This window comes from Sceloporus occidentalis, unplaced genomic scaffold (assembly GCF_023333645.1).
Source record: "Sceloporus occidentalis isolate IW3139 unplaced genomic scaffold, rSceOcc1.0.p SCAF_163, whole genome shotgun sequence".
Classification (NCBI taxonomy): domain Eukaryota; kingdom Metazoa; phylum Chordata; class Lepidosauria; order Squamata; family Phrynosomatidae; genus Sceloporus; species Sceloporus occidentalis.
In genome coordinates, this window is record NW_028317143.1 from 13,646 (window position 1) to 41,637 (window position 27,992).

Genomic DNA, 27,992 nt, shown 5'->3' on the forward strand with positions numbered 1-27,992 from the left:
GCTAGCATTGGTTTAAAAAAATAACGCCTTCTAGTACAGAAGGTGACATCAGGTATGTGATATGACATCACTGCAATTAGATCAGTTAATAGTTCATCACTATGAAATCATTAAATGAAGTAATGGGTAATGTGCTCCCGGCCGTGACGCTCGGGTCTTTCTTTCTGTCTGTCCTGGGCTGAGTTGCTCTATGCGTCTCCTTACAGGTATTTAGGGTCAGCAGAATGCAGCCATCCCCTCTTCTCTTCCCGTTTGCGCTTTTCCCCATCTACCGGTTACCTTCATCGCCGCGCGCTACGTAAATGGGGGTAATAACCTTTTGTGTGCTGTAGGCTCCCTGACACTCCGTGTGAATAGCAGAGCTTTATCATCGGCTGTGAGTAGAGATCTTACAGGCAGGGAACGAGTGATTTAATAATACGCGTATAATAATAACAACTTCTTGGTTCCTCTGCTTTCAGCTGCAGTCGCCTGAGAAGAATACAAGGCGTCCTCGCCAAAAGCAGCAAGTCGACAGCAGATGGAATTCTGTGCATTTTAGGTAAAGGATTAGATCGAAATGCTTCTCGCTTTCTTAAAGCCTAGCTCCAAAATACAGACGTCACGAGGGCCGATAAATGTATATTCAATGTATAGTGGCGTGGAGTCCAATGATCCGTATAAAACATGCTGAGCATTTTCACATTATCATTTGACCCCAGGCCACTATACATCGAATATCTCTACCCCCTGCCTTGGGGTAGGGGAGCTCCCGCAGGTCTCATTCTGCTGGCGTGTATCCGGATGGCAGGTAACGGGCAGACACCCAGCTGCTGTTTTGGTTCACAAACAAGAATTGACGCCATCATAAGTGAGATCTGCTTCTTTTTAAACCATGGTCTTTCCATCAAGGAGCTCACGTGTAAAGTGGCCCCCGTTGTGTTGTCGGCTTCCGGTGGAAACGTGTCCACCCGTCACACGCGGTAGACGTTTTAGAGTTTGGGCTTCTGCTTGTCTGCTGTAAATGGGACTTTTTGGCTCCATCCAGCTTTATGGGTTTTGTCTGGTAAGGTTTGCACGGTGCGGGCCGGTAACTGGGAAGCTGACCGTTCTGCCTGTGAGCAAACTAGAACGGAGACCGATAACCTTGCTCACGGCAAAGAAAAAAATCTTTTTTCACTGTTATTTCCAAGCAGCTGGTTTCTAAAAAAGATACCATTCATGTTTTCTTTTTCCTTCTCGCTCTTCGTTTTTTGTAGGAATCGACAGCCGTTACAATGAAGGATGCAAAGAACTCGCCGACTATCTGCTTTTTGACTTATACAACCAAAGAAACACCGACTTTGAAAGAACGGCATTTGCCGAAGAAGTTCTGGATGGTGAGAAAACGTCGCGTTTACTGACCAGTCCCTGTGTCGAGGAGGCGTTTGCGCTTGGAGATTATTAAACGATGATTTATTTCTTTTTTGTCTCTGTTACAGATGTCATTATCCTAATCAAATCCAACAGAGTCCATCTGTATTGCAATCCTGTAAACTACGCGTATCTCCTGCCGTACGTGGGCTGCTGGAGGAACTTACATGTCCACTGCATGACTGAAAGCGAGGTGGGTATACGTGGCGCGGCCCTTGTCCTGTAGACGTTGGCAAGCTGGCCCTTTTTGGCATGTGAGCCGGGCTCGGTGTTGGCCACTTCCAAATACTTTTAATGTAATCCTGTCCTGTTTATATCTAGGTTGCTCTTGATTGCTGTAACATGCGAATGCACGGCAGTGATATTGGGTTACATTGTAATCGGTTCAGTTATTTTTCGGCCAGCTCTGCAAGGGCCCCCGCGATAAAACCGGGAGCCAAAAGCTTTATAGTCCTTTGGGTTATTCACAGGCTCTTGGGCTAGAGGAGCCTCCTTAAGCCGGGGCAAGTAGTAACAGGATTGATGGCCAAGGGCAGTTCTCATTAATTACAGACCGAAAGCAAAAATTTTTTCGAAGACTGGTTCCAAAGGCAGCAGAAACAAATTAACTCTTTGAACACCAAACAGAACAGTGTATCACTGTCCTGTGTAAACCTATTGATAAAATGTGGGGAGACAAACATATTTATTGTTCTCTGGCTGTATTCATTGTTTTGTATAGATTGTCAACCAGTTTATTAGGTGGGGGGGGCTAGAGGTTCTGCTGCGTTTTTATGCCATGATACACAGAAGCGTAAGAGAAAGCCGGCGAGGAAGCAGAATAATGAAACATTATGTCGCAGGGTTTGTGCGTACATTAGAGTGTACATGGCATTTGTGCTTTGTAATTAGTAATGTTTGCTGCTTGTGTAGTATGAAGATGAGGAAGCCGCAGAAGAATTTAAAATAGCCAGCTTTGTAAACATGGTTCGGGACTGTGGCCGCATTGGGATTCCCTACAGCTCCAGAGGTGAGTTGGCACATGTGGGGTGCGTTTAGAAATACTGTAACAACCTGCGCCTGTTACTGATGCGCTTCAATGGGAGGCTTTTCTGGTCACGCCTTGTGTGATCAGTCGGCGGTGGTCATCAGGGTAACTCTTACGCTGTCCTGATGATTCCAGGGGTCTCGGCTGTGCCTTTGCAGGATATGAATAGCCACAGCCTCTATTTGGGCATTTAATTGCTGTCAGTGTACACTAGCGCCTGCTGTACTCCTGCAGATCACGTTTCTCGCTCAAGCAGCTAGATACAACGGAAGACATGCTGTTTTCTTAAGGGACCCTTGTTTTGGGGACATCATAAAACTTCCTTTATCATGATGGGGTTAATAAAGTGCATTTGGTCTGAATATGACTGGTCTGTCTGCACAGGTCACCTGCAAATGTTTGACATGTTTATCGTGGAGAAGTGGCCTATCGTGCAGGCTTTTGCCCTGGAGGGCATTGGCGGCGGCGGATTCTTCACCATGAAACACGAGGTAATTACTGTGGGCTTTATTATCGTATTTGAAATAAATATCAGTATAGATTAAAATGTCTAGAATTCTGTTAACATAGTCAAATTAATGAAAAATCATGTAGTGTTCACCTCAGAGGGAACATCGCATACAACACATTTCAAAGTGGCAAGAAGCATTACGACGGGGGCACGGAGATTTCTGTCTTATGGTGGGATGTGCATTTATTTTGCAGTTGGTGGATGTCAGCGAGTCGCTTTGGAAGACGTACAGCGTAATGGACCCCGTGTCATTAGAGGCCTTGCTTACAGAGGTAAGATTTCCAAACAAAAACACACATTTACAGATATTCCTGTCCCCTCTCCGCACACGGCGTCCTGGTGGGGTAGTTAACATTTTCCCTAATTAAACATGCAGCCAGTCCTTTCCATTTATTTATATAATGCCAGCATATTAATAAGCGCTGTTACAATAGAAACAGTGACAGTATTTTACAAAGGACATTACAAATGACCATAAGGTCAGGCCTGTGGGTTATCCTGCCGCGATTAAGTGCTTCCAGGTCTGTGACGTAGGGAAGAATTATTTTATTGTAGGGGATTTTGTTTCAATGTCCACTTTGTCCCAAAAAGATTTATAAACAATGGTAGCTCCCCCGCTGTGTATTAAAAAAAGATGACCTTCTCGTTTTGAAATCTTTAGGATCTGGTCACATTCGAGCATCAATGGACCAACTTCTTCTCCAATTTTGAAACGGAAGTTCCTTTCATCCTAGACCTGTCTGAGTGCCAGGCTGGGGAGGTGAGCTCCGGGCGGACGGCCTTTTATATTCAAATAACACGTTATTTTCAATTTTGTCGAACTCAGCGTGATTTGTAAGGTTTGTGCTCTCCTTAAGCCACATCTTCTCTACTACTACTGTGTTTTTATGTGTGTTGAGTATGGAAGGGGGTCATATATATAAATGGAGTATGAGGGATTTAAATGCCTTCTCTGTAGGACAGACCCAGGAACACCAGTAATATTATATATTGTTGAATTTTTATTTCCTGTTTTTTTTTCTCCTCTAATTTTTTTACATTTCCATCCCTCCCTTTTTTTGTTTTTGTAAATCAAGATTTTTATTGGTTTACATATGAAAATCAGGGTAATATTATATATTAATACGATATATACTATGTCTGCTACAGTATTGGTAAGGTACATGTCGTGAGCGGGAACACACGATCACCAGTTGTTTATAATGTGTCCTGTATGCTTTTTGCAGCCATTCAGAAGTTATTACAACCATGGGATGCTGTCCAGCCATATCTCAGATAACAGGTACTGGCTCGCTTTCTCTGTGCGGCTTGCTGGGGAGATAAGTTCCTTCGACTTTGTTTAGAAAGTGAGTTTAATGTTATAAAAGCAACCATATCACCATAGCAACCAATGGAACGACCAGTCGGCGGCAGTTTGGTTGCTGTGGGTTTACAGTATTTTACATCCTTTGCACGGAAACCACTTTTTATACACCATTCCTATTGTCTTTTGCTTCCCTTCTGCCTCGTGACTGCACGCAGTTGTCCTTTTTTATATGGCTGAATTTGTTACATTTTGGAATTTTCAGTTTATAAGGACATAGCCGTATGCTCACGCATAGCTATATCTTAGGGCAGGGGTCCACAAATTTGGTTTGGATCTAGGATCCAGACAAAAGTTAGCAACTACCCCCCCCCCCCCCATCATGCTTTTATATCGTCTGGGGTTTGTCAAGCCTTGTCATACATTTAGACACGGTAATATCTTATGCTCATAAACACTAACACCTTACAGTAACACACACACACGCCAACATTCCACACTTGCTAACACCATACACTATTACACACACTAATACTATATGCTGACATACACACTCATGCTAATGCGGTACTGTAACATAAACACCATACACACTAGCACCACACCCGTATAGACATGCACACACACTGATACTACAGTATACACGCAAACACTGACTCCAGCACTTTAAATTTACACACTTACACACTTACTCTGACAATATAGTATACACACACATATACACTGCTCACCTCGTCGGACGAGCCACGCCGCTGCTTATCTTCTGCAATCGTGAACGTGGCTCCCTGTTTTCCTGCAGGGGCGCGGTATAGTCCGCGCTGGAACATAATGTACGATTTAGTTTGTTTGGTTCTTGTTTTTTTTTTACACAAAACTTTCATATTGATTTCAGTAAAATAATCTTACACATTTATATGTTCTAAGCACATTTGCTGACTACAGAGTCTCATTGTGCGTGAAGACTTTGGAGACAGCCGAGGCGTCTCTTGTTGCTTTCGTTGCTGATCTTTGCGCTTTGACTTTTAGGTACGCTGCGACTGTAGGAAGCCTGCCAGATATCTCCGTGTGATCCATAGTTAGCTCAATCTCTTAAGAAGCGGCTCCTAGAGAATACGCTTAGACTCTTGATTATTAGAAGGCCCCCACAATTATGTTAAGCTGGAAACGTCCTTGATTTCCCTGAAAGCAGCCGCGTGACCCCAAACTTTTGAGCTGTAGCGTATGCGTATTATTTTAGCAACTCCCCTCCGTATCACGAGGGATAAGCACTCGTATGCTAGAATGCAGCAGCGGCATCACCCCGAGCCTTCTGTATAGTGATTAGCGTCATGTATTCTGTTTCAGTCCGTGTAGACAGCCCTTCGTCCTGTTCGGGACTCATGCCACCAGAGACAACCTGAAGCCGGGCAGCCTGATCTTCCCATCCGAAGGACATCTGGTCAGAAACACCGGTTCTGGAGGAGGCACAGCCAAGCATATGGTAGGAATCCTTATTAACGCCATGTTATATGTATACTGCAGGAGCGGGCATCCTACCTTCCCGTTCTTCAGGATCTGCATGATTATTCCTTCCCTCTTTAATGCATATAATAGATGATTGTTGACTTTGAATTAACCCCCCTCCGCAGACCATGGCTTCCCTGAAATAAAATAGTCCCCACAATTAAACTCAACTCAAAGTTAATTTAGGCTTAACCCTTTCAATCCCAGGGGTGTTTGGTACCTCAAAGCCCAGAGCAATTTTGCCATTTTCGCGTATGTCGGTTTAGCGATTATTCTCCTTTCCTGTGAATAGTGTACCCATGTAAACTATATGTTGTTTTTTCAAGGACAGATAGAGCTTTCGTTTGATACCATAGTTGGATGATTAGCTGAAAATTTAGAATGAGAAATTTAGTAAAAACTAGCGAAGATTAGAAAAATAAACTAATTTTTTTTTTTACATTTTCCCTCTGAATCCTCACAAAATTAGGTAAAGTGATGGAAAATCCCCCTCAAGTTTATCAATTCAGGTGTCCTGATTTCAGAAACACGTAATTTATATAGATTTTCCAGACTTTCCCAGCACCAGGGAGCATACTATAAGGTGTACAATTTTGTATACTTTTTATGCCTATGGCTTAACGGGTTTGGGGGTTGTGAACGGGGGCAGGAGGGTTATACTGGCTAGATGTAATGCTATGGCAATGGGAAGTAAGGTTTTTTAATATTTTTTTATTATTTTTTATATATATTTAAAAAAAAAAAATTATTTTTTAAAAAATTTTTGTATTTTTTTTATATATTTTTTTTATCACATAAATGGTTAGAGGTCCTCTTAGGGACCTCCTGAACATGCCAGTGATGTCACAATGACATCGCAGCTCACATTATAATTTTTTTTATATTATTATTTTAATGATTTATTTAATATTATTTTTTTAATGAATTAACTTTTTTTTTTCTGTTTCAGGACGGGAGGGGGGGTGACAGACATGGTTTCTCACTCCCCTCCCCGCGATCCCCCTGCACCGATCACACTGTGATCTCTATGCAGGTCCTCGCAGACCTGCATAGAGATCGCAGCGTCTCTGTGCCTCATCGGAGGGCAGGATATCCCCGCAGGGGATATCCTGTCCTCCGATGACCTTCCGGGTTACGTCAGCCGTTTACAGTGTAACAGCTTACCGGCTTTCATGCTGGAAGCTGTTACAGGAGATCGGACAGCAGAAAGCCGGCTTCTGCTGTCAGTGGGGAGTCCAGGCTGTCAAACGACAGCCTGGTCTCCCGTGCAGCGGCAGGGATGTGTCCCTGACGCTGGACGTACGGGACGTCCATAGGGCTTTCTTAATAGGCGTTTTTTGGACGTCCCGGTACGTCTATAGGGGAATGAAGGGGTTAAGAGCTACAATCACAAGTCTGAATAATTTAATGAGGCTAAAAGCTACATTGGCCGCTAATCCTTTTAATAGGAAAAGTGAAAGTTTCTGCGGAATGCGGGGTGGGGGGGTGCTGATTGTGTGCTAAGTAATTGAATTGAATATGCTGATGATTGCAGGTGGCCCAGTGTGTGTCTCCTAAAGGTCCTTTGGCTTGCGCACGAACATACTTTTTTGGAAGCACTCACATTCCTTACTTAGGTAAGTGAAATTAGGCTGTCCAGCGTGAAGGGATCCGTGAAAATACTTGTTTCAAATTAAATATATTATCGTAGGAAGAAGAGATATATATATATATATATATATATATATATATATATATATATATATATATATATAATCTGTCCCTGGTAATAAGGCTAAAGTCCCCACCTCTTTCAAAAAAAAAAATTTTTTTTATATAATATAATACAGCTTGCAAAAAGTGATTAATATCTTCAATAATTATCTGTAAATGCCAAGGATAGGTAAAATTCATCGTAATATGAGGGGTTTTTAAACTCAAGAAATGTAAATGATATGTATTTGAACTTTTGTTTTTTTTGGGGGGGGGGGTTGGGTGGCATTGACTGGGTGTAATTATAATGGGAAAGGTTTATAAAAAATAAAAAAGTTTCCTATTCATTTTTGTACACTAAATATACATTATATAACAAAGAACGTGGAAAAAAAAAACCAGATATGAAATGAGAATGTTCTTTATAAACCCCTCTGTTAATCATGGCGTGTGGCTAGCAGATGCGTTGTTAGCTGGTCGTTGCGCGGAGCTCGGCAGTCGCTGCTCTGTCTGCCATCTTTAAGTTTTATTTCACTTCTCCTTAGGTAAAGACAATGAAGCACAAAGCAAGAATGAGCACATGTGAGTATGACGCCGTCTGCCGGCACCACTCACCGCACGTACCTCCGAGCGGGGGACGGACAGTGGGCGCTCTGTTAGAGCTGAATTGTGCGCGTCGTACGGTATACGTGGCACATGGCTGCGTTAATAATGCGCATATCATTAAATCTGCTATTTCTGACAAGAAGCTAGTAGATTATTTTAGAACAAAGAGCATGCAAATCATTCAGTATGTGATATTATGAATTCATATGGCTTGCTTTATAGTGATGCAGCCTCTTTGGCCGTTCTATTGGGTTCTTTATGGCTGGTGACACCCGCGGTCCCTGGTTAAGTTCCCCCCATTACAGAGTGCATACGGCTGGAGACCACTCAGCCCCACATTTTTTAGGGGAACACCTGCCATTTCTAGTATCTGAGTAAGGATCCATTTTCAAAAATATTGCACGTTTTTGTTTTTTTCTAAACTCTTCTGGTATTAACATAGTGTTTTCAGACAGCTGCATATTAGCTTTCATTGTTATCTGGGCCGAATCTACTAGACAAACGCCCCAACTCCTTATCATACTGCCTGTCGGAAACAATAGAATATCGTACTATTAATCACCCAGCCAACAGTGTTACTAATAAGTCTATAGCGGGCCAGACTTCATTAGCATTGCCGTAAACAGTCAGCTCAGTTCGGTGTTTGAGCCGGGAAAGTGACCTGAAATATCACAACTGACAGCCGCGGCGCCTCCAGGTCTGCAGATAAAGGGATGGTTATATTACTGTATACAGCTGGGGGAGGGGGGTTATATTACTGTATACAGTGCTGGGGGTTATATTACTGTATACAGCTGGGGGAGGGGGGTTATATTACTGTATACAGCTGGGGGAGGGGGGTTATATTACTGTATACAGTGCTGGGGGTTATATTACTGTATACAGCTGGGGGAGGGGGGTTATATTACTGTATACAGTGCTGGGGGTTATATTACTGTATACAGCTGGGGGAGGGGGGTTATATTACTGTATACAGCTGGGGGAGGGGGGTTATATTACTGTATACAGCGCTGGGGGGTTATATTACTGTATACAGTGCTGGGGGGTTATATTACTGTATACAGTGCTGGGGGGTTATATTACTGTATACAGTGCTGGGGGGGTATATTACTGTATACAGTGCTGGGGGGTTATATTACTGTATCCAGCGCTGGGGGGTTATATTACTGTATACAGCTGGGGGAGGGGGGTTATATTACTGTATACAGCGCTGGGGGGTTATATTACTGTATACAGTGCTGGGGGGGTATATTACTGTATACAGTGCTGGGGGGTTATATTACTGTATACAGTGCTGGGGGGGTATATTACTGTATACAGCGGGGGGGGTATATTACTGTATACAGTGCTGGGAGGGGGATATATTTACTGCAAATGCTCAAGAAGAAAAATTATTTTTCTATTGGACTTCCTCTTTAATTAAAAAAATAAATAAAAAATGCCAGTGTCGTCTAATGAGCCCCAAATGTGTAAGTGGCCAGTCTTGTGTATGGATCAGTTTAGTGAAAAATAACTTAAACCGTGAAAAAAGATTGTATGTGAAGCTCCCAGAAACACGGAGACCGACGTGGCCTCTGCTTCTTTGTGCCAACGGTTAGTTTAAATGTACTTCTGTCTGATGTCACTGCTGTTGCTTTGTGCTCCTAGCATTTCAGATTTATCCTTTTATTTTGTGCCTTTTGAAGTGTCTGACCCACTAATGCCGCATTATATATAATTATGTACGCCCCTGCCTTGCAGATGGTCGCTGAGAGACAGGACTGTCATAAAGACTTCACGTCCCAACATGATATGACACAGAAGTGAAGCACTGAGTTTACTGAAATCTTATCGTATGACTTACGTTCTGTTTCTTCCTTCTAAGTTCCGCGCTCTCCCAAATCTACGCTGCGCTGGTCAAAGCCGTTCTCGCCGGCATCACAAGCTATGTCAAACATTCAAGTTTTACAAAGGTAATTAGTGACATCATCAAAGAAACTTCACCCAACAGGGTGATTTCTATATCTTTTTTACATAATGTTATGGTGGCCTCCGCTCCCCAAACTTCAGTACATTTAACCCCCTCCAGGGTGGGCGTCTGTTCCTTCTGAACGTTTGGTACATACGGTGTCATTGTGCTGCCCACACACCCAGATCTAGCGCTATTCTTCAATTGCTAAGTAAATCATGGGAGTTAGCGTACAAAGATAGCAAAGTTATACGGTACGCGGCCATTCCAATGTTTGGGGTCACTCAGCTGTCTTCTTGGAGAGCGGGGACATTTCTGGCTGTAACATATTTGTAAAAGGGTTTAATAACCTTCTATTAGCCTTTTAAACTTAAACTTGGATCAGCGAACACAACGTGGTAACATATAGTACAAATAATACATAAGGTTGAAAAAAAGACCGAAGTCCATCAAGTTCAACCCTTCTACCAAAAAAACCCTAATTAAGCTACTTCCAATTCTTCTTGACTCCAAAAGGCTATCAGATTTCTCCTTGGATCAATCCGCTCTAAAATATTTATTCTGTTTAAAGCCCTGTTGTGGTATTGGAAGACACGAGTGATGGGAGTGATAAAGGGCCATTGGAGCACAGGAGTGATGGGAGTGATAAAGGGCCATTGGAGCACAGGAGTGATGGGAGTGATAAAGGGTCTCTGTACGCCTATAAAGAGATTCCATTAAAAATCAGCTGTTTCCCACTCCAATAGTCGTTTACAGCATTAACCCCGTCTGCGCTGGATTTCTGATCCATTTCATGTTATTTTAATGGATAAGATTTGCTTTTCTATTTGAACGTGTGTGTGTGTGTGTGTGTAATATATATATTTGTCTTCGCTTTTAACTTGCTAATGAAGCTGTTAAAGGCACACAGTATGTTTTCAGAGCTAGAATTTGATGGCAGATCTGCCAAACGCTGCTGTTTCAGTATAGAACGTGTCTAGCGGATGACAGTCTGTAGATTGATAGCTTTTGGTTTCCTTGCAGGCGAAGGAAGTAGCAGAACATAACCTCTGGTCGTTGCTAGACTCCTTCAACCTCACGCAAATGAAGTCTGCATTAAGGTCTGTTAGAAGGATATAGCCGCATTCGCCCAAGTGAAATATAAGTTCTTTAGTTGATACCTCTTATTGGGTCAACATAGGCAAATATTTAAGGTTATATAAACTTTTGGAACCTTGGGGGGGGGGACTTCGTTATCGTGGGGTTTGTTGTTTGCGGCCATCACTATAATACAATTATACGCCTGTAGCTCCGACAGCTGTTAGCGGAGTACAAATCCCATAACGCTCAGCTCGTACTTAACCAATGGCTTAGGGGCATCTCCGCGCGGTCGATTATACACAGTTTCCGTGGTGCTTTCCTCCCCCTCCTGGTCTTGAATGGGTTAAAGGGAGTTGTACGGAGAGTTTGCATTGTCGTGTTTTCCGACTTTAGGTCTAAAGTGACGTTTCAGATTGAAGCTGTGAACAGCCTCGGAAGGTAAAGCATTTTCTGACACTAATAACGTACGTTGTGTTGTCTATCGCGCCGCAAATCCATTAAAGTAACGTGTTTTGTTTTGTAGGATTGTGCCGCTGGATGATGATGACAGCTCGCACCTCGTTAAAACAGTAAGTGATTTGCAATTGTGTATTTAAGCGGACAAACCGCATTCGGTGGGCAGACCAGCCGCGACCTGCAAACTACTGAGATTCCCAGCCCCAGCCTTCACCGAATGTATCGGCTTCTCTCGGGGGTTTATTCACTAAAGAGAGAGTCGTCCGGACAGCCGTGGGTTCGCTGTATATTATAAAGAGCCAACCTCGGGGACCTTCTGCTGCAGGGAGAGCTTGGCTGGCCCTGTATAATGTATAGTTACAACGCCTCGCAAAACTAATTCACCACCTTTTTTCCTATTTTGTCGCATTACAACCTGGAATTTAAGCAGCTCCAGCTCCTTCCCGCTGGCTGCGTCTGTATTGGGTGTAACGGTCCGTACGCTGACATTCACAGTCATGCCATTTTTATGATGGCTCCCCCCATCAGGAGCCCAATGGGTGGGATGCCATCACCTGTCGGATGGCATCTTCTCACCCTAATTGGGTGTTGTGTTGCATGTGGATCCTGGTGCCGTGTGCACGTGTGAAGGGTATATATACATATGTTACATTGTGTATATATACGTTGCCAGAGTAGTATAGTCTGGATCACCGCGCGCAGGCTGGGGAGAACTCTTACAATGATGAGCTGAAGGCTGTAGGTTTCTGCTGTAACAGCAAATACGTGACGAGCGCGATAGAGAAGCGATACTGGGTGAAAAGCTCGGCTTTCATTCACACCCAGAGCGTGGGCGCTGTGTAAACCTCCATCACCCGTTCTGTGTGCTTTTACTGGGCTGCGCATGTTCTTCTGTTCCGTCTGGCACAGAATGATGTGATTATTCAGTGATATCGTCGCCTCCTAACTGCTAAACACAATGGTGTTTGGAAATGTTTATGCTGCCGATATCAAGCTATTGCCGTGTGTGATGTTATTAAAAACACGCTTACGGGAAACTAGGCCAAGGCTGTGCGGCTGGCTGTGCCACGGCAATTAAATATTTGCAGAACACAATCAGTAACTCCTATCTTTGCAATGAGGTGTGTGGCGGTGGAGTTAGAGCTCTGCGTTCGGGTCAGGCCGCTTGCCGCAGCTTAGGGTTAGGAGTCTATATTTGGGCCAGGCTTCTCCTTGAGTTAGGACTGTGGGTATTTTGCTTCCTTTGAGGCTAGGACGCTATGTAAGGGTCAGGCATGCCTTGGTTTCAGGACTCTGTATGAGATGCAGGCTACTTGCCGTGTGTCAGACTGGCCAGGTATAGCAGCTGGGGTTGCAGCTTCTCCCCACACCCCAGGTGCCCCCAACCTGAACTGCACAGAGAAGTGAAGCTTCCCGGCCGGCACGAGACACGGAGTCTGACACCTCGAGCCCCCGGCTTCCTCTTCTCTTTTCTTTCTACATCCGAGATGCTATTTTTTGCCGATTGTGACGTTTATTTTTAGATGCTGGCTTTTAATATTTATAATGTGCTGAGATCCGGCCGCGATTCTCCGCTGATGCTACGTTTTGTCTCCTTTCATCGCAGGCTAGCATGACCGTGTACGACGTTCCCGACCTCCACTCCGGCCGCGGGACCTTGGGATCTGTTGTTTTTTCCGAGTCGTTTCTCAAGTCCCAAGTCTTTGTCAAAGAGAAAGGTATCCCTTCTATATGCTTATATATTTCAGCTGGAAAGATACTGACCGGGGGTCTTCATATTCCAGTAACGGTCTTGGTTATACGTTGAAGCCACGTCGCCAATAAAGGGGCATCTTAAAGGAGCGTTCCGCCTTATTCTCACACTAACGGGTTAAGAGATGTGTGTCGGTGAGCCGGGTTTATCGCTGCAGGTAGAGCCTATAAATCTCCGCCGGCGTTACCGCCAAAAGCCATCCTCTTCTCCCATTCGGTGCACGGAAGTGGGCACTCCGCGGCATCGCATGGGCACAGCTCTTTCTGAGACGGTGACGACATAAACAGACGCTTGAACTGTTACACGATGGCATCGTGTAACGGACTGTAATCCCAGCGTGGGAGATACGGCAGGGGGTCCTGTAGCGCTCGCTCCATTGCAGTGGAAACGCAATAAATTGCAGCAGTTATTGGGATATTACTAATCCGCAGCAGACGTGCATCACAAGCCCCCCAGCTCCCGCTGGACAGGGGGCGCCAAGCCTGCTGAGGCTCGCAGTAATTATCGCTGGGCTCAGGCGGGGTCTTATTCATCATACTTTCTACAGCTGCACATAAACCAGCTTGCTACAACGTGCGAGCGCTCTCACACCTACAGACTGAGCCGTCTCCTGGGGGCTTCCGGGTCACACAAAATCCCTCAACCCCCTTCAGCAGCCGTCATCCCCTTCATAGCAAATCCACCCTGGAAAGGCAGAACTGACTTTACGGACCATACAGACCCTCGCCATGATAATCAAAATAATTCATGGGGGGTATCGTGAAAGGCTTGGCTATTCCTGTAGGTATATCTGCTTCGTCCCCTCTGCTTTTATTGTTGTTGTTCAGCGCGATGTCCTGGAAGAGCGTAACGATCATTACGCGTTAAATATTTAAATACTTCTTCCCTTGGTTTAATCCGCATAACAAACCGTGGATTTCATTGCTTTCTCTCTCACTCCCAGATGGAGCGGTTACGGCAGACAATGGCTACATCATCCTGACCGCTGCTGTCCCGCGCTTCGCCTCCTGGCTGGTTAGTATTCCTCTGCTGTTGTGTATAGAGAGATGTAGATGAATGTCTGTATATCGCAAAGGGGAGAAATGTCAGAACAAGTGGCCATAATCTACAACTACAGGGTCAGAGGCTTGCATGTAATGCAAGGAAGTCTTACTTTATGGAGAGGGTGGTGGATAAGTGGAACAGACTCCCAGCGGAAGCAGTAGAGACTAATACAGCGAGGGGATTGAAACATGCATGGGATAGACATACGGCTCCTGAATCTAAGACCAGACGAAGGATTGATTATGGTTTGAGACTTAACAGCGGGAGAAACGGGCAACTGGACGGGGGCCGATCTGTCGGCAGATTCTGTGTTTCTATATAGAGATAAAGAGAGACATACAGCTTATAAATCTAGCACGTTAATGAAATGTAAAAGCCGCTGCTGGTTTAGGTCTGCAGGCAGTAAATGGATTATACGTTTCTGTCGGTTTGGCGGTAATCTGGCTGATTGTCAATACGTTTCAAATCTCCCAACCACTGCAGCGGCCAGAAGAGCGCCAACTCCCGCTAATCTCATCCATATGTCTGCAGCTCAGACTCCGCTGACCCCAAGGCGCTCTCCCCCCGTTAAAACTCAAAATGTGTGTGGCTGACTCCTCCTGTGCCCTCGTCAGATGCATTGTGGGTAGCAAGGAGTCGGGTCACGTAATGTTGGTAATAAGTAGGGGTACCGGCATCTAAACTGCCGCATATTTTCTCAAATTCGAGATATTTGACTACAGATTTTTTTTTTTTCTGGTTTCAGGTTGAAGATAATGATGTGAAGCTGTCTGAGAGAGCGCTGAACACCACGAAGGTGAGACTCCGGGGAGCACTGTCTGCGGCAATCACTGCTCACTCGCTGCTCTCTCATGATTGCCTTTCTCCATACTATATATATATATATATATATATATACACCGGTGTGTGTGTATGTATGTATATGTGTGTGTGTGGGTATATATGTATGTGTGTGTGTGTGGGTATATATGTATATGTGTGTGTGGGTATATATGTATATGTACGGTATATTTTTATATATAAATATATATATATATTATACATCGAGTCTTCTCCAGCAGGATGACAGCTCAGCATTTTACTTTCTAGGGACTCGGATCATTTCTTGGAAGTTTCCTGGCTGGGGGTGATGGGGCTTACATGTGTCCGAGCGGTCTGCAGGCTAAGCCGGAGGAAGGTGAGCGGGATGGATGGGTGTATGGGTCCGCACGCCGTCCTGTAATGTGATGTTGTTATTCTGTGCCCGTAGAATCATATGGGTCCAAACGCAGACAACGCCTTTTATTAGATAATCTGCAGCATGTCGTTACAGTGACTCCTAGAAACCTCTGCTTGGACACCAAGAGGCAAGAAGGGGGTCTTTTACAATATAAACAATAATTTACAAAATGCTGATTGGCTGACTCCATTTAACCCTTTGCAGTTACCAGAAAATGCCTTATTTCTGTTTTCAGGTAAACTCTATTTCTTTTCGGATGGCCTGCTGTTTCTCCTCCCTTCCCACGGGGCTGTTACCATTTCAAAGAACCACATGAATGCTGTCAAGTTCTACGATGGTGTAAGTACACGTCCCACCCCTGCCGGTCAGCGGTGCCCTGTTTCTATTTACAAATAAGGAGCCCCAAAAAGTCGGAAACGGCGTAGACAATGTGGTCGGGATCTGCCCTAGCTGTATGTTTGCAGGTAGCTGTTAACCCTTGGGGTACGTGATATCATCCTGTATGCGCAGGCAAAGCTCGTTGGGGTTGGACCTTTTTGTAATTTAAAATGAATTTCAAGAGTTGACTATTTTCTAGAATAAACAATTTAGTGAATAAGCCCCCTTTTTTTCCCTTCAAAAGCCTCACTCCAACTCCACCCCAGTTAGATATTTTTTTTTAGCATATGATCCCTGATGAGCTTGGATTGAAATTGGGATTAATGTCCAATAAAGAATGAAGTCTGACTTCAATCCAGCCTCATCATTTCTATTAACGAATAGAAGCGTTTCCTGGAGCAATAGCGGGGCGCCCTTCAAACCCCACGAAGCGAGCAGATGATAGGATAAGCCGTCTCATCATTCCCTTTGTGGTATTTTTCCCCTGATTACTGACCTTCCCGCTATTGTTAACGTTAAACAAATAGCTGCACATTCATAGTTATTCATTTTATTATTCATCGCTTTTGGATGTCGGCCAGAGCTTTATCTAAACCATTAAAGATAAAAATAAACTCGCGGAGAGGGGGAGAGACGGAAGGAAGCAGCAGTTATCTTATTCTATAAACACGCTAGTGTGCGTTCCCAGCACCGGTCTATTATTTATTATTATTATTATTATTATTATATGACGTTTATACGGATAAAACCCCCAACAAACACGTTCTAGAACTTTTGTCGTTGTACTGCCTCCCTCCATGTTTGTGTATAACCTTCGCTTACGTGTTTGGTAAAATAAGCTTAAACGCGTGTGTTGCGTGTTAAATATGTAATCATGTTTATATGCACTGGAAGCACCTTTTGTGTATCATGCTGTTCTCAGCATCTGCATGGTTATTCCTCCCCACTAACCTACAGCCAGCACGTTCTAGGCTGGTCGCCAACGTAACTTTCCGCAGACATGCTCTGGAATAGTCTCCCTCTTAACCCTTAGTAAACGTTCTAGACGTACTTGGTGAATCCCGTTGTTGTTGTTGTTGTGCGTAACGTCCGCGTCTCCTCGTCGGACAGGATTCCGCCGGCACGGTTGCCGTTCTCATCATTGACTGTAAAAGCTCTCTGCTGCCTCACCTGCCCACCCACCTCGGCGTCCCCGGCAGCCCGCTTATGTTCGCTGTGTTTCCAAAGTCAAAGAGTTATCGAGCGCTGTACTCGCAGGTGAGTGTTTACATCCGCGAAAGACGTGCGCTTTCATTAAAACGCCGCAGCGCTTCACGTTTCTCTTACAAAGCACGGCGGTGGGGGAGGGGTGATTATTAAACGGGTACAAATGTGTGCGGCGGGCATCGCGCTCAGCGGCTGCTGTCAGGGAAGCAGAACCTTTTAATTCTTTTTTTTATAAATGTAGAATAAGGATGTCCTGGGACTTCAACTGGGATGCCAAATGCAGTGGTTGTGTATTTATTGTACAGCGCCACGCAATATGATGTTGCCATTTAGAGCACTAGAGGGCAGCAGGGAGCTCTCTGTAAGAATCGTTGCTTAACGCTCTGTATGCGGAGGATATTATGAATTGTACTACATGGTTAATATTCATAAAATCCCAGGTTATTTTACTTATTCCCTGTGACGTTGCATGGATAAGATGATGATCTGGCCAGAGTAACGGACATCAGGTGAACGTATTTTAAGATGTATAACCTATGGGGGATATGTGTAAAAAGTGAGAAAACCAGTAAGAGGAATAGAGTAGTGAACAAATAGAGTAATTAGCCTTAATGACTTTCCTTTTTTGTCTGGAATCACAGCTGCAGCCGTTATACAACACTCTCCGGGTGTTGAGGTTCGATAGGGGCGCTCGTGTATTCCGCGCAATGAAAAGAAAAAGAAAAAAACAATAGTGCAGGTGTATAGGAAATTGATTGAGTGCCCTGCGTATTGCAGATTTTGCACTCAGTGTTTTTGTGTAGTTCAATGCGTCCACGTATGGGATATATGTCAAAGAAAGGAACCAATAGTGTGTATTGCATATGTCGCTAAAGGCGCAACAAATAGAGTTGTACTTACACTAACACAAGTGTAACGATGCCCGTAGTCGCTGGTGATGTTCTGGTTGTATCCGTGTCCTCCTCTGTTTGATGGATCCAATGATCAATATTAGTGGATGTGTGGTGTGTCAAACAACCACTGTCCACATAAGCGATATAATAAAACGTATATTTATTCCAAAAATTACAATAAACTGGATCTATGACAGATGCAGCTAAAAACTAGACAAATAAAATAAATAAATGAAAAGCACTAGTACAGGTAAAAATGGTAAAAGAAGTCCCTATCTAACCTATGGGGGCAAAAGATAGATGCAGCGTTCAGATTAATGTAAAGTTGCTATGTGCGGCTTTCGCTGTATCATGCTAGGAGTTTTAGCAAGTCTTTATTAAACCCCAAAAACAGATATTTGCAGTCTTTTTATAGTCGTTTTGTCCGGTTTCTCTCACAATCCGGATCTTTTGTGGCTTAACGGGGTTTATGAGTAAAAAGTCATTTTGGTACAAAACGTTTAGAAGGGATCTTATCGCCATAGCAACTAATGGACCTGTCTTGATGACCGGGGATACGGTGACAAAACATTTTTATACGTTGCCCCCATTGTGTGATGTCGGCACATATGGGGGGATGTTTGTTTTATCATCTATGTACGTTCTTATTAAGCTCTAATGGACGGCCGTAGCGCTCTACAGTTTACTGTATAATAACAGGGGTGCAATAATATACAGTCACATATAAAGTATACAAATGGCCGCTATTTTGTATTGATAAATATGGCCCAGTGTTAGCAGCCAGGTGCATGCTGGGACACGCATTTGTGCGTTTCTACTGGTTTTCGTATTTCATCATCTAAACGAATTACTTATATTGCGTGTAATAGATTCTGAACTCTTTGGAAGGTGCTTTATACACTAAGCTTGCCGTGTAGCCTCTGGATCCAAATAAAATATTTTTTTATTCTATATATATTTTAGGTGTTATCGCAGTGGCAGCAGAAGCCTGAGAGCCCCCGAGTGATTTTGAATGTGATCCAAGACAATCAGATGTCTGAAGAACAAACCAATATGTAACTAAAGTCTTCATTGATGTTTTATTTATTCTAAATTTAGATGCTGATGAAATAAAAAAAAGGTGCTTTCGCATAGCGGCCCCCCATACAGCAGGTGCGACCCCCGCGCGCCAGCCATGTGTCCGGAGACGCCGTCGCCTAACCAGCTGGCACGGTGCGGATAGATCGCTGGACCGGCTCCAGGAGCACAAACCTATCGGTGAAACCCGTACGGAAATACATCGCCGGAAAAGAGCAGATCGCTCTGTACATTGCGAATGTTCGCACATGCAAGAGGACCAGCTATTATTATTTTAATAATTATTATCGTTTATAAAGCGAGGGTTTATCAGAGCTGTGCCGTGTTTAACCCTTTACAACACTACACCTCATGCCCTTTGCCTGCCATGCCCAGAAAGCAGCGACTCTCCCTCTGTCTCCTGTTAAATTTGGGCTTTAGACTTGTTCGCTGTGGAAGGGAAATAATAATTCCTGTTTGTGAAGCTAGATGTTTTAGGCTATATCAATAAATGAGATTATATTGCTTTGCAGAAATAGTAGCCGATACCTGAAAACACAACAAAGCAATTGAAGAAAGTTATGTAAAAATGGGATGATAGTGGCTTGATTTTTTTTTTTCTTGTGTGCGTGAATTTTAAATGTGTTGATTCTTTTGGATTCTTTGCAGTTATGCGAACATGCAGAATCTGTATGATGCTTTGTGCCGTCCTACTGCAGAAAGATGGAGTCCCCTGAAAATGATTTCTGCCAACCTGCCAGGACTGGAAAGGTGACTGATTACATGTTTTATGTGGTTTTCGGAGTTTATTTACCTCTACCCTCTGGAAACACTACATTGCCTCTGGCCAGCTTGATCGGCCGCAGTTAGCCCAGGGCAGATGCCAGACCATATTTCACGTGTTGGGACCTTGGATTTCCAGGTGCCCACATACTGTGATCTACAATATTCTGCGTGTATCATTTATTTACAAGCATTTCCCTGTCACATCAGTAAGGTTTCTACCTATTCAGATCAGTCTATCTTCTAAGTTGCATTTCCGAGTAATGAGTTTCATTATAATTCAGATATGATTCCTTAGAATGTAATGATATATAATATATATATCTATATATATATATATATATATATATATATACACACTAAATACTAGAAGTAACGTTCTCTTTGGTTGAAAGTTTCTTAAAGCACCTGGCGGTTAGCAGCGTGGGGCGTGAATCGGTGCCACGGATTCACCTTCCTGCAGTCCTGCAGAATTCTGACACCGCTGCAGGGAATAATACAGAGACTGAGAAGGTAAGGGGTGTTTTGGGCTGGGTTACCGTTTGTTAAAGACCAGAGGGTTATCAGTTATAAGTCTGGTGGGATTACTCGGCAGTTGGGATTCTGAGACGTTACACACAAAGCTCCCTGGGACCCCATGAGTTCAACTAAACTCTTAACAAACTCGCCACAAAGCCAGGCTCACCGTCACTGCAGAGCGCAACGCCGGTCCTGCTGTAGGAACGTGCCAGCCGGATGAGAACGTAGTTATTGAGCAATTTGTTGCGGGATCCTCTGGAAGAGACCGAAGCTTGAATCTTTATCTGTTTCAGGTGCCGGTTAACATTCTGATCGGATTGCCTGGAAGCCGCTGCAGTGATCTTTGTGCGTTCCTTGTGTCCTTTCAGAAGGAATATGGCAGGTTGGTCAGTTATGGCAGAGTTATCAGGAGACTGCAGGGGAGTTGCAGTTTCATCTCAATGACTTTATTATACGTTATGAAGGGCCAACCCCATTGAGCTTCTGCTGCAGCTTGGTTGGCCCTGGGACATCCAAGTTGTTCTCGTCAGGAACGGCCCTTTCCAACTCTGCTGCAAACTCTTTTCTCCTCTTTAGTCAATAAACCCCTCGTTCATATTGTTTTACATGGTAACGTTTCCGAATCCACGTCCTCCTTCCCGACAGGTGGATGGTGTATCACCAGCCCGGCGACGGCACGGACCACTTCAACCCGGCTCATTTTCAACGCTATCTCTCAAATATTCTCGAGTCTCAACGAAACCGCGGAGCGAGACAGTCCGTTTACTCCCGGAAGAAGATGAGACTCCTGGTCGTTTTCGAGGGGTAAGAGCGCCGAGCTCCCGCAGCATCTTCGTCGGCTTTAGCTGCCATCGTTATTTTTAAAGCATCGGAGTATTCAGTAGCACAATGATAACTATGTTTATTAATAATGAAACGGCGCCGTGGAGAAGGACGATGTTTGCACGTTGCTAGAGGTTATTATCATCTAGAAAAGGTCTTCCTTTTATAATATAATTAACAAAATAACTACTTAGAGTAGATTTTGCTAAGAACAAAGAAATACTCTAACGTAGATAAACATGCATCGTGAAACGTCTTTACATTGCGCTTACAGGAACGCTTTATATAGTAGAGAGCATTTTCCTTTCCTGCCAGGACTACGCTTGGCTCAGGACATTGCTTTGTGGCTCATGTCCCAGGCTTATCAGCACCATTTAGGCACTCGTGCTTTAATTAACCTTCGGATGCTCCTCGGTTTCCATGCGCTTTCTGGTTTGTGTACACGATTCAGATCATAAGTGTGATAAAACGGCGGGTACGCACCGAAGAGATTGGGGTCTTTCGGGGAAGGTCGCCCTTAACACCCTCTTGTTATATCTGTGAACGCCGAACTTCTTGGAAGCGGGGGATCGGTTTCTTGGAAACATTGAACTCGTTGTAGCTGCTGACAGCTGTGCTTGTAACTGACGGCCGCCTTCCACGTCTTCACTCGCTCTCCACACAGATACTCGGATGTGGCTGATGTTGTCCAGGCGCTGCAAACTCACGCTGACCCGCACGTTAGGGCCACGTTCGTCATCGGAAGCATCAGCGCTTGCGTGGATCCTCAGATGTGCTTCATGGAACACAGGTAGAGCGTTTTCCCACGCTGACGACGAGAGCGGCTGCCTCTACACGAGCAGGGGATGTAAATATCATAGAACATAAACCCGTGCTACACGAGCGTCGTCATCTGTACATGTCTCCACGTGCTCATATTTAAGATGGGTGGATTTCTGTTTAAATGTAAAAGTATCCGACGTGGATATCTAGTTTGCCTGATTTCTACAAGAAAGTGCAGCTGGAACAAACCTCATAGAAACCTAGAATTTGCTGGCAGATCCTTTTGGCCCCCGTCTAGTTGCCCGTTTTTCCTAATGTAAAGACTCTAATCTTGATCAGTCGTTGATCTCGTCTCAGATTCGGGAGACGTAAGTCTATCCCATGCTCACTGTATTACCCTCTACCACTTCTCCTGGAAAGCGCTTCCATTTATCTACCACCATCTCAGACCCCAGTAGGACTATGCACAGATCCAAGTGTCCCGCAGTAAATATCTGGGGTTGTGATCCATTTTTGGTTTATTCATGCCTCCCTTTTTTTTTCTGTGGCATTTATTGTTGGCAGCAGGGCGTTGGAGGGAGTTCACTTTATTAACGCTGCGTTCTGGATCTGTGCTTCCAGTAGCCACTCACACTAATTCTAGATTTGTTTCCGTTTCCAGGTTTCTTTTCCCGAAGTTTCTGGAACATTGCTCACAAGGTATCTAATGTACCTGTCTGACCCCACTGCCCCGTTTGCAGATTTGCACACCAGTCCCTGGTTTTGCCCATTTGTTATTGCTGGATGACGGCTCGTTGTCAGTGTATGAAGTGAGAAAGCATTGGGAGCTGCAGACACAAACCCCACGTGGACAGACATGCATGCCCACCATGCCCAACAGCATGCCAGGAGGGGCAGCCAGGGAGACAAGCAGGGTTTCAACATGTAACGTGGCCCATAAAGCTTAAACACTTGGATCAGTGAGGCAAATAGAGCTTTACTTACCCCTGACAAAAGAGCATTGCTATTCCTTTAAGTGATATATATACCCTCTCCAGGGTACGTGTTTGTTTAGCCTTCTCCTCAGCTACAATAATCAATATTCAGTGAATATTGACCCCCTACGGTCTGGATGTAGAATGCCCCCGCCATCCCCGCGGCGGTACCGCTTTCTAACAGATGACGTGTTTGTTTCAGGGATTGTGAGCAGCGTGGTGTTCACCAGTCTCACCGCGGAGCAGAGGCACCCGAGTCTGGTGCTGCTCCAGAAGCTGCTCCGCACCGTCAACCCCGGACTCGCCTTCGTTCTGGCGGAAAAAGGAATTGTCTCCAGGTACGGCTCAATACACGTAATGGTCACACGGCAACCGTTACACACGTGTGTTCTGAAAATCCAGAAATAGATATGTAAACCTGAAGAAATGAAGATTTTTACACACACATATGAGAAGGGGATTTGGACCACACACTGCGATCCAGGAACGGGCTGCCCCCGTCCCAACACTGTCTTCTGCGTTTAGATCACATGCGCGGTCACACAGGGTATTGCCCTCTCCCCCCACAGCCGGCACACATGAAGTCTTTAGATAGAAGCGGCTTTAAAGCTGTCCTGCCAGCGTTTATAAATCACACGGTGCCGCCACCTAGCCCTGTGTTCTCTCGGGCAGACGGGACGGTCAAAAAATCAAACCATGGCGAAACACTGGCTTCCACCTATCGCCACCGCTTCTTACGGGTCATTTACCTAAACCTTCGGGCCGAAGGCACAGCGTGCAGCATCGGTGGGCAAATGTCAGGATTTCTGGAGACGCCGTGAGACCCCAGGCCATGATAGATTCTATTATTGATGTGTTTTGACACTAATTAGAAGAGCTTAGTCTTAGAATGACTCTGTTTCCCTCTACTAAATGTTTGTTTGTTTGTTTATCTTTCATTTTGTGTTCCGTTTTATCAAAAAATTACTTTTGACATTTTATTTGTTGTTATAATACAGAACCCAGCATTAACCATCTTTTGCTTTTTTTTGTCTGTGTTTTTATAGAAATGAGGACATTGAACTTATTTTATCTGAAAACAGTTTTTCAAGTCCACAGATGCTAAGAACACGCTATCTAATGTACCCTGGATGGTAAGTAAGAAATATACATATTTACAGCAAATATCAAACATTTCTGGTTTTGTTCATACGCAGAGCGTCGCCAACCTAGTGCTAGTATAAAAAATGTACTTAAAAAAAAAAAAAAAAAAATGTGAAAAAAATTAAATTTAAATATTTACATTATTTAATAATGCAGATTCCACATCCATAGAAAGATGAACAAACAGCTTTACCAACTTCAGATTAAAACAGTTTTACAGTCCCCATTTGCTTCCGGGGATTTGAAGAGTCGGCAAACGTGGATTTACCGGAGTACGGCACAGATCTGTGTGTTTGCGCTAAAGACTGCGATGGTTTAAGCCAAGCTGCAGCTTCGCTTTGAAACGGTGGCAAGCTTTAAAAAGTTGGCTCATGGCGCTTTCATTATATTTGTTTGTAGGAGAGAATGAATTGTAATGAATGAAGCATCGGTTTAGTTGCTAACAATGTAATTAAATTCATGAAAACTTAACGGCTTCTGATCCACCGTTGAATAATGGTAAATAATCCATGTCTCTTCATTTTTAGGTATGATGGGACATTTTCAGCTGGAGCCATGTTCCCAAAGATGGATCGCATCAGCGTGTGGTTCACCCGTCCCTTGGAAAAGGCCAGGTTTATGACCCGGTGTAAAGGTAAAATTCCTTCATAATTACAAAAAAAATAAAAATATTTATTGATTGAAACTGACTAGGGATTTGAAGCTCGTTTACCAGCTTTGGGTATTCTAAGGATGGATAATGTATGGAATCGGAAGCAGATTTCTCCCCTGGTTTGGGAGAGGTTTAAAGAGCATTCACTGTGTGAATCGTGCTATAGGAGGCCAATAAAAGAAACAATCGAGTCCCTAAAACTGTATGGTTAAAACTAATGCATTTTACTGCAAGCAAAGCATTTCACTCCCACTGACGTCAGTGAAGCAGCAGCCAATCACATGTATGCTAGCTGACCATCAGTCCAAATATACATGTGAATGGCTGCTCCTACGCCCCCTGATTTAAATAGGAATGGGGGCTCCGCTGCGCATGTGTAAGAACCATACTGTACGATGCTCCCTGCTTTCAGCTGGGTCGGCGTTAAATGAGGCCGACTTTAGAATATAGAATATCTGTCTGCAAAGATCTGCTCGCAGTAAAATGCGCCGGAGTCCATACAACATGAGCGCCGACATCCATTTACCACAGAAACAGGACTGCGAGAGCTTTTTAACTTATAACAACAACGTATGCCGGAGACGGTATCCTAAACATTCATTGTATGCGTCTCGTTGTATCTCATTCATTCGCTTCTCATCGACTCTAACCCACGCTGTGTATAAAGTGATTTCTGTTTGTATGCAGGAATCAAGACCTCCATAAAAACATACCCTTTTCCAGGAAACATTTACCACATTCTCGGGCGAGTGAAATTTTTAGGTAAGATTATTATTTATTGATGTATGCAGCACCCCCTTATTCTGTGTCATGGCATGTAAAGAGAATGAAGGCTTTGCTCAGACGAGCTTACAATCTAGAAGGAGAACGGATTTTACAGTGTATGGAGTCTGTCTGCTTAGATTCCATGCTTATGAGGGTTTTTTCATTCCAGTTGTACTGACCGTAGAGTTGTAATGTTCTCCCGCAGACTCCGAGCAGATGATGGAAGTGTGCCATAACACTCTCACCAATTCTCTGAGTCTGCTCCCGCTGGAGGCCGCGCCGACCCCTCCGCCGGACGCCAGGCGCGACCAGCCGGAATCCGCGGCCCGCCACTGTGTCCTGGTCTTCATCGGCTGCTCCCTCAAAGAAGAAGAGGTCAAGGACTGGCTGAGGCAGTGCGCCAAACAGGTGAGTGCCGAGCGTGCGTTTTACACGCTAACAACCTAAACAAACTGTAAAATATGTCGATGGCTCCCCAAATATATTTTAATTTTAAGAAATTATCGCCGTGTTCCTGCTATTCGAACCCTCATACTAAGAGTCTGGCAGCTGAATATTGCACAGGTCCTAAGTATTTCTAAACACCTCGAGCTGTCTTTACCACCTCGGCGGGGACACCTTCCCGGCTATGTGTCACCCAATAGCTTTCATGCTATATTATTAAACAAAATGCTTAGTATAATCTGTCTTATTGGGGTAGATATCATACTTCCTGTCTTTCTCTGATTTATTCTTCACAGAAGCCTCAGGGGAAGGCTTTACGTACAAGAGGAACTTTAACGGCTCAGGAAATCCGTAGTATCCATGTGAGTTACGTTAAAATAACACCGTTTAAATTCTAGTTTTCTTGAAGAAAAAATTTTTTTTTAAACTTCCTTATGTGGCAGGCAAAGCATCGCTTGGATCCACTTCCTGACGGCTACTTCTACAACGGAAGTCAATTTGTCAATTTTCTGGGGGGGAAAACAGATTATCACCCGTGTATCCTTTTTAATGCGTGAAGATTTGCCCTGGAGGAAAGCTGGTGCTGTCACATATGTTATATCACTAAAAAGTAACGCATGCTCGGGATACTCGCCACCGACCGCCAATGCGCACGCTCAGGATACTTGCCGCCAGCAATAGGCATGCTCGGGATACTTGCCACCGGCCGGCAATGGCCAGCGCATGATCCAGTTGGGCCGGAAGCGATCTCATTGGCTGTCCGTCTCTAGAGGTTCCAGTCCACCATCCTTAATGCTGTTTCTACACTAATCGCTCAATGCACTCAGCACCTCAATGGTTAAACACAAGGTAACCACTAATAATGCTGCTAAAGCCAAAACCGTGCCCTCCAAGCACTATATATGTAATCAACATAAAACGTATACGGCTAGTGTTCGCAAGAATACGCAGAAATCAAACGTATAAAGCAAATTTTACAGATAACGTACAAAAAACAATCAGGACAGACTGGCACCTGTAAGAGAGCCTCTCCGGTCTGTTTCTGATATGTTATCTGTATTTATACTATTTATTCTGTGACTATCTCTAGTAAAACGTATGTTTTCTGTATGTAATTGATTTCCGTGTATTCTTTGGAGCGCCGGTCATATATGTTTTATGTTGATTACGATAATCGCTCCCTTGTTTTCTCTGACAAGGGCAGAACTTCTCGAGTCGCGGCTTTCCTTAACGTGTGATAATCAGTAATGGACCAGTTCATATACGACTACGTCAATGACGCAAACAAAGAGATCGAGAAATACAACCGAGATCTGGATCAGCAGGAGTTCTATGACATCTTCGGCCAGAAGCTGTGAGGCGTCGCTGGTCCAAGAGCCGCCACGTTAACAGAGAAACCACCCGCCGGAATTCTGACACCCGCCGTCTCCTCGGCTCCATTATCCTGGCGGATCTTAAAATATGATTTGCACATTCCATGCGTTCAAAATAATTGAGAATAGCACTAATCTGCGCAAGTAGAACATTGTTTTATTAGGCTATGCAAAGTGGGCGCAATTAACCCCTAAACCCCCTTCACGTGGCTGTCACTCTCTTTACCACCGGCAGTGGGTTTGCTGGCGGGCAGACGGATCACTAGGCAGAATTATTAATTAACGCTGCTTTGGGATCAGCGCCTCCGTACAGCTTTACTATCAAAGCTACAGGGTCCGTGCTTTATCTGCTAAGCTGTAACCTTAGATCGTACTAATATTTATGTGGCCTGTACGTAACAGTATTATTATTATTATTATTCTCGTATCGCAGATTATAATGCACTAATTACCCGCGCAGCCGTCTTGTACCGGTTCCCGGGGCTGATGTGTTCCTCGTATGCTGCGCTATTGTGGTAGAAACGCCGTAATACGTTACGCAGAATGGAAGTCCGTTAATAAACGGATGATGAGCGCGTCACCCGGTAGTTACAGGTAGGCCTGCAGTAACCTGCTACATTTAACTATATACATGCTGCACGAGAATAATTGTTCTATATTAATGGGAAGAAACTCCTGCAGCAGGTAA

At 44.2% G+C, this 27,992-nt stretch overlaps 1 protein-coding gene across 1 annotated transcript; it reads left to right on the forward strand.

Moving 5' to 3' along the window:
- Positions 1-441: 441 nt before the first annotated feature.
- On the forward strand, positions 442-27,289 carry LOC149279510 (dynein axonemal assembly factor 9-like; the record flags this gene model as incomplete). The annotated part of the gene is made up of 36 exons (XM_089501090.1): positions 442-541; positions 1,239-1,358; positions 1,461-1,585; positions 2,305-2,401; positions 2,804-2,910; positions 3,125-3,202; positions 3,592-3,690; positions 4,157-4,212; positions 5,578-5,713; positions 7,271-7,352; positions 7,974-8,010; positions 9,899-9,986; positions 11,006-11,082; positions 11,456-11,500; positions 11,586-11,631; positions 13,125-13,236; positions 14,215-14,285; positions 15,061-15,111; positions 15,405-15,492; positions 15,770-15,873; positions 17,023-17,169; positions 18,975-19,066; positions 19,737-19,838; positions 20,246-20,363; positions 20,663-20,751; positions 21,015-21,173; positions 21,856-21,981; positions 22,615-22,652; positions 23,130-23,265; positions 23,974-24,060; positions 24,598-24,704; positions 25,410-25,484; positions 25,693-25,895; positions 26,228-26,293; positions 26,375-26,468; positions 27,177-27,289. Coding segments are annotated over 36 exons (3,471 nt in total), but the record flags the coding sequence as incomplete, so codon positions are not given.
- Between the last annotated feature and the right edge of the window lie 703 nt (positions 27,290-27,992).